The sequence below is a fragment of the Loxodonta africana genome, chromosome 17 (genome assembly GCF_030014295.1).
Source record: "Loxodonta africana isolate mLoxAfr1 chromosome 17, mLoxAfr1.hap2, whole genome shotgun sequence".
Taxonomy (NCBI): Eukaryota; Metazoa; Chordata; class Mammalia; order Proboscidea; family Elephantidae; genus Loxodonta; species Loxodonta africana.
Genome location: NC_087358.1, coordinates 5,819,084 through 5,831,808, shown reverse-complemented (window position 1 = coordinate 5,831,808; position 12,725 = coordinate 5,819,084). Strand labels below are relative to the sequence as shown.

General features: G+C 42.7%; 1 protein-coding gene across 6 annotated transcripts in view; it reads left to right on the top strand.

Annotated features, from left to right (window-relative positions):
• The window catches only part of B3GLCT (beta 3-glucosyltransferase), a 133,758-nt gene that overhangs the window by 66,392 nt on the left and 54,641 nt on the right, over positions 1 to 12,725 (top strand). For all 6 annotated transcript variants that reach the window (XR_010318169.1, XM_064269948.1, XM_064269947.1 and 3 more), the window contains 2 exons: positions 7,030 to 7,166; positions 11,461 to 11,524. Coding sequence is in view for 5 of the 6 variants with exons in the window: in XM_064269948.1 (XP_064126018.1) it covers positions 7,030 to 7,166; positions 11,461 to 11,524 (201 nt within the window). In the remaining variant the exon portion in view is untranslated. The remainder of the gene's footprint in view (positions 1 to 7,029; positions 7,167 to 11,460; positions 11,525 to 12,725) is intronic.

The window sequence follows — 12,725 nt, the reverse complement described above, 5'->3', positions numbered from 1 at the left end:
TCAATGATCTTTAAGTACTGGAAAGATCCATAATGGTTTCTCTTCAAGCTTTAGATTTCTGGGAAGGTTCGGATATAATTGGATGAGAAGGTTGTTAGGTTTATATAAAAAAAAAAAGGATTCCTTCAGAGCAGAGAATTATGGCCCTGTCTTATCCAGTCTTTTCGGATGATGCTAGCCAGTATTTGTGTTGTTTTTGCCACGTTTTATATGGAACATTTGTTAGGTTTTTGTGTTTCCTTTTGATTTGAGAAAAACTCCCAAACCTTTTTTTAGGGTGTAGGAGTGTCGATCTCCTGGTGTTCATTTCACCTGGAGATTATTTTCCCATCATCCATAGCTCTAATTCTGTACAGAAGGAGTGACTCACGGAACATTTTCGTGGAAATTGGAATGATACATTTAAAGGTCAAAGCAAGTTCATGAAAGCTAGCATAGAACTGAGGTAAAATTGGGAGCCTTTTCCTCCTCTCTTCTGAACCCTGCCATGCGAAAAAAAAAATCTAGGATGCTGTATTTCTTTTGAATGTGGTTCAAACCAGTGTGTTTTTTTCCCCTGCTACCATTTGAAATTTTAGGGAAAAGAGCATAAAGCAAAACTGGCTTTCGTATTAACATGAACAAACTACATTAAGATAATAAATTATTTAATGTGTTAGATATCAGCTGTTTTGTTTGATTTTGACATTTTCTTCCTTGAGTATCATTCATTCTGATGAAAATTTATGCTGTCATACAATATTTTAAATGGAAAATTTAATTTTATTACAGTAATTAATCTTTATTAAATTGCCTTCCGGGTGATTTCTGTCAATCTACATATCTTGTTTGACGTCTTTGCCTGCCCGCAGCATGAAGTGTGCGTTTGCTGAAGGGTTTTGACTTTTTGATTTATTTTAAATAGAGGCGAAAACAGGTGTTGGTGAAGAGTAATTCTTAGATGTTAATAGAACATCATCTGAGTTATTCTTTTTAAGTTCATCTTGATTATAATTGTCCTTTTCCTGTGACATAGTCATTGAAAAAGATGGGGGACCGCCTCTTTCCATAGCTTCATATTTGTTTTTCCCTTAAGGTAGTTTACACTGTAATCTTTCCCCATAGAAATATTGAAAAACAATTTTATATACTGGGTAATAGCTAAACATTGCCATTAGCAGATAAAGCTTAAAAACATGTTTTGCATAAAATTGTTTGGAACAGGCAGTTATAACAGTGAAAGATTAGTAAGGAAGGTGTCCACGTATACCGCAGTGTTTATTTTCTTTAAATATGAGAGAGAGAGAGAGAGACATTTATCTATTTATCTCAAGGAATGGCCCACGTGGTTGTGGAGACTGGCAAGTCTGAAATCTGAGGGTCAGGCGTCAGGCTGGTGGCCTCTCCTGACTCATGTGCCTGCAGGGGCTGTTGAACCCACAATTGGCAGGTCAGACGATAGGCTTTTCGCTCATGGAGCTGCAGAAGCTGGTGAATCCCCACATCAGCAGATCAGATGGCAGGCTACTGGCTCACAGGGCTGCAGAAGCTGGCGAATCCCAGAATTGGCAGGTCAGACGACAGGCTGCTAGCTGAAGTCCCGAGAACCGGAGGCCAGATGGTGAGAGCTGGGTACAGGATCCAGAGCAAGGGAGAGCCTTGCCAGAGCATCTGTATATGTACATTGGTCATATCCCCAAGAAAACTCCCCTTACCTCAGAGTAAGCGTGGGACTTGAGTGAGGGTGGGATTTGAGTCACGCCCTCTTGTAAGGCTGTGACTCAAGATACACCACGCACTAATCCTGCCTGATTAATATATAGAGGTTAGCATTCACAGCACATAAAATGGGGGGTAATACACAATAATACAAAGTGGAGGTTAACTATATCACAAAATGGAGGACAACCCGACAATACTGGGAATCATGGCCTAGCCAAGTTGACACGTGACATTAACCACCACAAATGGCATGTTAAATGTAATGTTTTCATATTGGTTAAGGTTTAGTAGTTTGAAAATGTGCCATATTATTAATTTTATTTTGAAATGATATATTTTCTCTCTCAAGCTGAGGCCATTATTTGGCTTTTAAATATTTGTCATACCCAGTGACAACTTATTCACAGAGTATCAAGAAGAAAATGGTCAGGTAGGTCTGTGAACCTAAACATACAGCTGTGCCAGCGATGGTCATATGTGCTCAGCTTCAGCCTCTTGCTGATTTGATTAAAACTAGGAACCTGAGAGATATCTAACATGCAACCAAAAGCAGGAGAGGGCTCTTAAGAAGTAGTGTCTTACCCTTCCTGCTTTTCTGTTCTGATATGGAATAGGGGGTGTGGCTGCGATGGTAAGAGAGAGAAAGTGTGTTTAGAACTTAGGGTTGTCGTTGTGTGCTGTTGAGTTGATTCTGATTGAGTACAATCCTATAGAACAGAGTAGAACTGCCCCGTCGGGCTTCTTTGGCTGAAGTATTTATAGGAGCAGATCATCAGGTCCTTTCTCCAGTGAAGCTGCTAGTGGGTTTGAAACGCTGACCTTTCGTTCAGCAGCTGAGTACTTAACCTTTGCACCACTAGGGCTCCTAGAACTTAGGGTCCTTGATTTAAATTATATGCTTTTGTTTCTTCAGTAGGGGAGAGTTGGCTTTTAAATCTCTCCTGAGCTTGCTCCATTCCTTTAACAAAAAACTACTGAGCACCATTACATGTTAGGAATACTGGGGTACCACACTGAACAAAATGGGCACCATCACTGCTCACAAGGAAGGGATATTCTTGTTGCAGGGAAGAGAGGCCAGGCCTTTGAACTGGTTTGAAACAGTTCAGTCATGGCCGATGGAAACAAGGGCAGCATATGCATTGCTTAGCAACCATATCTCTTGCCTGTGGGATTTTGCCCCTAGTAGGAAACAGTGCTGTCCCTCTCAGAGATGGCAGCTGACTGCACTGCTTTCAATCTGTGGAGATGTGGCAGTCTGCTTCTGGAAAGACTTACAGCCTTGGAAAGCCTAGGGGGCAGTTCTGCTCTGTCCTGTAGGGTCACTATGAGTCGGAATTGACGACAGTGCCTTTGCTTTTATGGTTTTACGTCATATGTCTGCTTATCTAATAGGAACCTCAAGCTGAACATCTTCAACACTGGACTCTAGATGCCTCTTCTAAGCCTCTTCCTTCTTCAGTCTTCCTCATCTCAGAAATGACATCGATGTCTTATCCAGTTGATCAGGAAAAAAAAAAAAACCTACAGCTCGTGATTGATTCCTCTTTTTCCCCAACCACATGTTGACATGTCCAGTTGGGTATTCCTCCACAATATATCTCTCATTTTTCTTGTCTTCATATTTAATACTATCACTCTGTTCGGGCTACCATCATCTCTTGCTTTGACCATTATTAGGTTCTCTTAACTGATCTTCTGGTTTCCATTCTTACTGTGCTAATAACGAAATCTTTCTGCAGTTGCGATCATGTCATTCATCTGCTCAAAAACTCCTGGTGTTTTCCCATCCCACGTAGGATATTTTCACTGGATATAGTATTCTGTTGTTGTTAGCTGGGGTTGAGTTGGCCCCTGACTCATGGAGCGAAACTCTCCCTGGTCCTGTGCCATCCTCTTGATAGGTTATGCATTGAAGAGTTGTGATCCATAGGGTTTTTACTGACTGATTTTTGGAAGTAGATCACGAGGTGTTCCCTTCTAGTTTGCCTTAGTCTGGAAGCTCTGCTGAAACCTGTTCAGGATCATAGCAACGTACAAACCTCCACCGATAGTGGGCGATGGCTGTGCTTGAGGTGCATCGGCCAGGAGTCAAACACGCGTCTCTTGCCTGGAAGACGAGAATTCTACCACTGAACTACCACTGCCCTTAGCCTTCTAGGTTGGCAGTAGTTTTCTTCCAACACTCTAAAGGTGTCATTTCATTGTTATGGATTGAATTATGTCCCCCCAAAAATGTGTGTATCAACTTGGTTAGGCCATGATTCCCAGTATTGTGTGGTTGTCTTCCATTTTGTGATGGTAATTTTATGTTAAAGGGATTAAGGTGGGATTGTAACACCACCCTTACTCAGGTCACCTACCTGATCCACTGTAAAGGGAGTTTCCCTGGAGTGTGGCCTGCACCACCTTTTATCTCTCAAGACATGAAAGGGAAGCAAGCAGAGAGTTGGGAACCTCATACCACCAAGAAAGCAGCACTGGGAACAGAGCTAGTCCTTTGGACCTGAGGTTCCTGTGCTGAGATGCTCCCAGATCAAGAGAAGACTGCTGACAAGGACCTTCCTCCAGAGCCCACAGAGAGAGAAAGCCTTCCCCCGGAGATGGTGCCCTGAATTCAGATTTGTCACCTACTGGGCTGTGAGAGAATAAACCTCCCTTTGTTAAAGCCATCCACTTGTGGTACTTCTGTTATAGCAGCACTAGGTGACTAAGACACCCACTTGTGGGATTTCTGTTGTAGCAGTACCAGATGACTAAGACAGCTTCCATTGTTTCTACTGAAAAATCACCAGTATCTTGTCTTGTGTTTGCTCCTTTCAGAAAAATGTGTATACTCCCCTCCTCAACCCCTGGCTGCTTTGAAGATTTTCTGTGTCTTTCGTTTTTAGTAGTTTTACTATCATGTGTGATTTTCTTTGTATTTTTATGGATTGGAGTTTATAGAGCCTCTTGAATTGATGGCTTGATGACTTGTCAGCTTTAGAAAATTCTAAGCCAGTACGTCTTGAGATATTTCTTCAGTTCTCTCTCCTCTCTCTCCTTCCATTCTGGGTTTCCAGTTTCATGCATTTTAGATCTTTTCACCATGTCCCGTAATTTTCTCATGCTGTTTTTTGTACTCTCCTCCTTTTTCATTTTGTCCTTTTTTTTTTTTTTGCATTAATCTGGATATGTTTTACTGACCTACCTTCCAGGTTGCGAATCCTTGCTTCCGGTGTGTCTAATATCCTCTTGAATTCTTAAGTTATTGCCTTATTCAGTTTTAGAATTCCCGTTTGACTCTTGTTATAGATTCTAGTTGTTTGGTAAAATTTTCCGTCTTTACATCTATTTTCTTAAACATACTAATCGTTACTTTTAAGTTGTCATTTTATAACAGCAGAATTTGGTTTACTTGGGAACCTCTTTCTCTTTTCCATTTTTTTTTCCTTTGATTTTAGTCTAGTCTTGTTTCTTGTCGTACCTGGTAGTTTTGACTAAATGTGAGGTATTTTATGTGAAAAATTGAAGAGCTGTGTATGAAGTCATGTTCTATATGAGGATTTAATGTTCCTTTGGGTTGTACACCTTATTTGGACATGTCTGTTTCCAGATTGCCCTTACTCCTAAGGTGTAGTTCTTCCAGGTTCTCAGCTGGAAGCATGGGATGTTTGTTAGCGCCTTTTCACCCTGATAGGCCCTGAGTTCGACTCTACAGCACCACAAGCCTGCGGAGGTCTTTGTTCAGCTTTTTAGCATCTCAGCTGCTGTTTCCACTTGGTTCTTGTCTGCCCCTCCACCCCCCTTGGCTTTTGTGCAGCCTAGGAGTTGAGGGGGAAACCCTGGTGGCATAGTGGCTAAGTACTACGGCTGCTAACCAAGAGGTTGGTGGTTCGAAACCACCATATGCTCCTTAGAAACTCTATGGGCGCAGTTCTACTCTGTCCTGTAGGGTCGCTATGGTTGGAATTGACTCAGCGGCAGTGGGGTTAGGAGTTGAGGGGGAGTTGTATGCAGAATTTTGAGCTCACTCTGCTGGAATCATCTTAAATCTCTACCTCCTCAGCCCAGCAAGACTGCAGAAGGCCCCACCTGCTCTTGGGCTGCTATTCCCAGCTCTGAGAATCAGCAAATTCCTTGAGGGAAAGTACCAAACCCATTGTTGTCGAGTGGATTCTGACTCATAGCGACCCTATAGCACAGGGCAGAACTGTCCTATAGGGTTTCCAAGGCTGTAATCTTTATGGAAGCAGACTGTCACATCTTTCTCCTGCAGAGCTGATGCGAATTGCCGACCTTTTTTTGGGTTAACAGCTGAGCCCTTAACTACTGCACCACGAGGGCTTCTTCCCTGAGGGAAGAAGGACATGAGTACGGGGCTCACGTGGATGGGCCTCCCTTCCTCTGGGATTCTAGCCCTTCATGTCCTACCTACCTTTGTTGTTTTCTGGTGTCTCCGTCGTTTGCTTTCTGTAATTCCTCCAGCTTTCACAGTTGTTCTTGGTGGGACGTTAAGTCTGACCCAAGTGATCTGTGGTGGCCAGAAGTAGAATCTCTCATTGCCCTCAGAATAGTCTTCCCTCCTTTCCGCTGCCACATAAGCCCCATCCTGGTCTTCCCCCTGCCTCTCTCTCTCATGCCGTGTGTCCCCACACCTGGTAGACCCCAGCCACATTGGACTTCTCATCAAGTGTATGGATCTTTGTTCATCTCAGGAGTCTTGTACTGGCTGCCTGGCGTGCTCTCCCCCTTAGTTTTGTGTAACTGGCTTCTTGACATTGTTCAGTCTCAGTCCAATGATTATCTCAGTTTCCCTCTCTTTCCACGGTAGTTCGCCTGTCACTCTTTTATTTTCATCATAGCATGTTTCAGTCACTACCTGAAGTTACTGTATTGTTTGTTTTTTGTCTCTCTCACTATAGAGATAGATTGTCAGTAAATATTAATTAAATGGATGAATGATTAGAGTAAAATGAATGCCGATTATGGAAGAAATTTTTAAAAATCGTCTTTGAAAAGCTTACCAGGGAGTAAACAGACACTTTTCCTTACTTAATAGTATTTTGCTATGGAACACCCTAGAAGATACCACTTTTATATGTTTATGGTGTAATAACTAAATTCTGTTCATGCTGTGACCTGACCTTGAACTCCCTTCTTTATTTACAAAGATCATGCGATGTTCATTATCATACTGGTGTTATATTTTTCACAAATACATCATCTGTACTAACTCCCCGTTACCTAGAGTACTTGATTAGCTAAGACTCTAATGATAGAGCTTTGTTTTCAGCCTCACATGGAGCAAAGTTTTAAAAGATGACATTTTATGTCTTCATACAACAGGAATGGTTTTTAGGAAAAGCGTTACACGATGAAGAATCTACAATAATTCACCATTACGCCTTTTCTGAAAACCCTACGATTTTTAAATATCCAGACTTCGCTGCCGGCTGGGCCCTTAGTATCCCACTTGTAAACAAGTAAGAATTTATTAGACTTTTCTTTTTTTTCCCTGGCTGTGTGGATCAGCGTTTATTTCATTGAGTTTATTTCATTGAGTGCCGTGACAGATGGGTCTCAGGTGAGTGTTTTGTCCGGAGGCCGTGTGTGGTGGAGTGGAGAGACCTGGATGAGGAGTGGACACCTGAGGGCCCTGGTTTCAGCTCCCCACTTACTAGTCCCCTCAGACAAGTCACTTCCCCTCTTGGACGTCCTCTGATCTACGTGGAAAATGAGACAAATAATGTGTTTTGAGACCAAGGGAGAGCAGGTGAATGCCCTGACGACTACGTAGATCGCAGATGTAAGCCTCGTTACTGTGGCTCATGGACTTAGTTAGATGTGACGTGGCTTTGTTTGCCTGTGAGACAATGAATCAGCAACATGCCTGGTTGTAGTTGATAGCTGATCATGTGTGTGTTGTTGTGGGGTTTCATCTAGTCAATTCTGACTCACAGTGACCCCATGTGACAGAGTGGAACTGCTGCCACATGGGGTTTCCTAGGTTGTCATCCTTATGTGAGCAGACTGCCAGGTCTTTTCTTCCATGGAGCTGCTGGGTGGGTTTGAACCGCTGTCCTTTCAGTTAGCAGCTGAGTGCTTAAGCATTGCGCCACCAGGGCTTCTTGTGCATGTATGTGTGTATAGTAAACACGGGCCAGGCAGAGGGGTAGCTGCTGGAAGGCACTGCAGATACTCATGCCTAGATTCAGTGATACTTTTGTAGACGTGATAAAGGGAAGATAAATCGAGTTGTAATTTAGGAGAGGAGCCATGGTGACAAAGTAGTTAAGTGCTCAGCTGCTACTCGAAAGATTTGCGGTTCGAACCCACTAGCCGCTCCACGAGAGAAAGATGTGGCAGTCTGCTCCCATAAAGATTACAGCCTCAGAAACCCTTTGGGGGCAGTTCTACTATAGGGTGGTTATCAGTTGGATTCAACTCCACGACAGCGGGTTTAATTTATGAGAAATATGGCTACAGATAGGCCCTTAGTCTGAATACTTCAGATTAATTATTATGTGTCTTTGGTCTTTAGGGAATGGAAAGTTGATAAAGCAGCTGTGGTCTTTATATCTTCAAAGACAAAAGGGTCTTTATCATTTCATACGTGAGGTATCCTGTGCCTAGGGCTTAAGGAGCCCTGATGGCGCAGTGGTTAAGGCATTCAGCCGCTAACTGAAAGGTCACTGGTTTTAACCCACTAGCTGCTCAGCGGGAGAAAGATGCGGCAGTTTGCTTCCATAAAGATTTATGCCTCAGAAACCCTATGTAGCAGTTCTACTTTCTCCTATAGGGTCACTGTGAGTCAGAATCAACTTGACAGGAGTAGTTTTGGTTTGGTTGGCCTAGAACTTAGAGTCTTGTAAAAAATGTTAACCAAACCAAACCCGTTGCCATCGAGTTGATTCTGACTCACAGTGGCTCTGTAGGACAGAGTAGAACAGCTCCATAGGTTTTTCAAGGAGTGGCTGGTGGGCTGGAACTGTTGACTTTTTGGTTAATAGCCGAGCTCTTCACCATTGTGCCACCAGGGCCCTGGCTGCCAAGATGGACACCTAAAATTATCAGTGTACATGTTTGTCCTCAAATCAGTCATTGCCTGCCTCAAAGAAATCATATCAGTGGTCTTCACATTTTCCTCTTCTGAGGTTTCTTCCAAAGAAAAATTTTCCAGGATAGAATGAGAAAGGAATTAAAAATACCAAAACCATAGGGGGCGTTTTTATGGTAGCAACTCAGAGGTGTGTATTTTCTCTTAAGAAGGGGCACCTGAAACTTGGCGTGCTACCTGGATTCTGCTCAGAACTTGTGTGCCTCCCCTGTGGCAGTAGGCCCAGGTGGGATGTTCTCTGTCTTTGGGGTCTGAATGAAATGAAAACTTAACTGTTTGTGGTCTGATCAGATTTTGAAGGCACTTCACGTGAGTCCAAATTCCGAAGTTACCTTGATATAGTTTATTTATGAAAACCAGCTCCAACTCAGCAGAATTTGGATTGGTTAAGGTCGCAGTGGCCAGGGCAGATTTTTCTGTCTTAATATATATTGGGAATGTGTCTGAAGATGAAATCTTTATATGTGTCCCTACCTGCTCATAGTCATCAGCGGATGTGTACATGTTTAAGGGCCCTGATGGCATAGTGGTAAGTGCTTGGCTGCTAACCGTAAGGTTGGCAGTTCAAACCCACCAGCCAATCTGCGGAGGAAAGCTGTGGCAGTTTGTTTCCATAAAGATTATAGCCTTGGAAACCCTAAGGGACAGTTCTGCTCTGTCCTGTAGGGCCGCTAGGAGTCGGAATCGACTCGACGGCAGCAGGTTTGGTTTTTGGTGTATACTTAACAGCAGCGTGGCAAAGACTATGTGGGGCTTCTTTGGGAGCTACCTCCCAGGAGCTACACTGCGATCAACCGTGGGACAAATGCCGTATAAACTAAATATGAATTACTACCTGCTTCCACCTTCTTAACTTTTTCTCTGCTTAGAAGTCAATTAAAAAAAAAATCTTTTGTGACCCAACCAGGCTAAGACATAATTAAAAACTGAAAAAAATTTGAAACTTATTACTATTTTTCTCCTTTAAGTCACTATCATTTCTTTGTAGTTAGACTATGTATTTAAAAAAAAAAAAAAGCTATTGTCAAGTCAGTCCTGACGTATATGTTAGAGCAGAGCCGTCAAGTCAGTGCTGACGTATATGTTAGAGCAGAGCCGTGCTCCACAGGGTTTTCAGGGGCTGGTTTTTTGGGACGTAGATCACTAGGCCTTTCTTCAGAGGTACCTCTGAGTGGACTTGAACCGTCAGCCTTCCAGTTAGCAGCCAAGTATGTTAACCATTTGCACCACGACAGACTTACAATATGTATTAGGAGGCAAATGAAACTGACGGTCTAGTACCTGACCCCCGCCCAAGACAAAAACAAACCCGTTGCCGTCGAGTTGATTCCGACTCATAGCGACCCTACAGGACAGAGTAGAATTGCCCATAGGGTTTCCAAGGAGTGACTGGTGGGTTCAAACTGCCGACCTTTTGGTTAGCAGCTGTAGCATTTAACCACTATGCCACCAGGGCCACACATAGGTCTAGCCCCCAGTCCTGTATAAATGTAGAACTGTGTGGTATTTTCAGTGATCTTACCTCACTCAGGTTGCAGTCAAAGAAAATATATCCATCAGTCATTCACTGAGCAATTATTGAGTGCTGATTTTGGCCAGATGCGGAGGGAGGGCTGGAGATACAAAGAGGACCCGGTGAACAAGGCATCGTAGCGCACGTGATCAGTGCTTTAATAAGTCTGAGCTGAGAACTCTAGGAACAAAGGAAATTTCTGTTTATTCTGATGGGGAAGTCTGGGAAGTTTCACGGAGAAAATGGCCTTGAGTTTCGGTCTTGAAGAAGAGTTTGCCCAGGAAAGATTGGGTGCGAGGCAGACGTCCAGCATGAAAGAACAGCGGGCAGGAGTGTGCTCAGGTGGGTAGAGTCGGTACAGAGGAAGCCGGTAGAAGACGCAGGGGAGTGGTGGGGACCTCCAGGCACGCTTGGGAGTTCGGGGCTTTATTATGCATTGGAAAGATTCTTTGGAAGATTTTCTTCAGCTAGGAAATGACTTCAAAAAGTAAAATAAAATTCGTTCTTACCCCAAACGTCACCTTTCTCCCCTCCAAAGTTTCACAGACTCACGAGAGTTATTAAAAGTTGTTAGGTGCTGTCAAGTCAATTCCAGCTCCTAGTGACCCCATGTGGCAGACGAGAACTGCCTCATAGGGTTCCCTAGGCTGTCATCTTTATGGGAGCAGATTGCCAGGTGCTTCTTCTGTAGAGCCACTGGGTGGGTTCGAACCACCAACCTAAAGGTTAGCATCTCAGCGCTTAACTGTTGCACCACCAGGTCTCCTTTTCAAAGTAGAAGTTTGAAAAGTAGCAACTTCTGTTTCTCTGTCACGCACACTTTTTCTTTTTTCCCTCTTTTTCTTTCTGTCATTATTTAGTGTAAGGTTTAGTCAGAACTTCATGATTTTGTCTTTTTAAAGGCATCTTATTTGTGCACGTTGACATAGTGGATGTTGTATTTCCAACAAGCCTTGCATTGAATATGTACTGGTCAACAAGTAGATTTTTATTATCCTTTTCCTCAAGGAAATTGAACTCTTTTTTTTTATCTTAACAGTTGTATATTTTTAAATCTGTTTTTAATATTTCAAAATACCAAGAGTGTGTTATCTTGTTTGACATTTCTTTTGGCTTAAAAAAAAATCAAATTGTCTCTATTTTCCAGGCTTACCAAGAGGTTAAAGAGTGATTCCCTGAAATCCGACTTTACAATAGATTTAAAACATGAGGTATGTCACATTTTTTTTTTTTTTTTTGGTTAAAACTTTTAATAATGAAGAGTTTATGGCTTTTGACATCAGAAGTGTTTTATATTCTCTAGCAGCACATTTTCCTGCCTACACCCATCTTCTCCCTACCGGGTAATTTTCCTAGCACCCCAGTGAATTAGGACCTTCGATTTTAACCTCATTTTAGCCACGTAGATGGAGAAGAAGCAGTGAGGAAGATTGCATCTTGTGACTCCTGAATCTTCATTTTTAATACTGGGTGGATAGGTCCAGAGCTGAATTCCTAAAAACATGCAGACATGTCATTAAAAGCACTTTTGGTCTTCAAAATAGGGGAAATGCAGGACGGAATTTCAAATTTCTCATGGAATCCAGACTTCTGGAGCAGTAGTGGCTGGATGAACCCCACAACTGTTGCCCTAAGATAATCTTTATACTTTAAGCCCAAAATATCCCCTGGAGTCTTCTTTATTAAATCAAACAACAGTTTAACTTAATTAGTAAAGAAGGCTGTCTTGAGCATTGTGCTCTTTTAAAGAACTATGTATATGAGATCAAATTGAGAACAGCAAACTGAAAAGTTAGACAGGAGGCTTGGGGGCAGTGAGTTTATGTTAATGGGGGAGGAACAACTCGGAAAAGGAGGGTAAGAATGGTTGCACAACCTGACAAGTGTGATCAGTGTCACTGAATTGTACATGTAGAAATTGATGAATAGGTATATGTTCTGCTGTATATATTTTCAACAACAACAATAAAAAATATAAAGTGTAAAAAACATCTCTGGTCTTACTTGGTACCTTGGTCTTGCGTATGCCTTCGTAGTGGATCCATGCTTGGTCTTTGGAGCAGCATGAAGCCAATTGGTCCAAGGTGGGCAGCTGTGGGTGTGCCAGCCTGGGTTCCCAACACCCCTGCTTCCCATGGCGTTTAGTGGACACCTGTGTCCAGCTCTCTGAGAGGCAGGTGGCAGGTGTCCATCGTTAATCATTCCTAAATCATCAGTAAGAAGGTCCCTTTTTGCATTTCATTCATGGGTATGTCCAACTGCCCCTGGCAGGCTTGTGTTTCGCTGTGTCTTGGGACATTTAAGTAAATCTTGAAATGCAGCTCCATCCAGTGATGCTAGCTTTTTAGCCTCATGGGTGTTTTCAGGAGCCATGGTGTCATAGTGGTTAAACGTTCAGCCGCTAACCAAAAG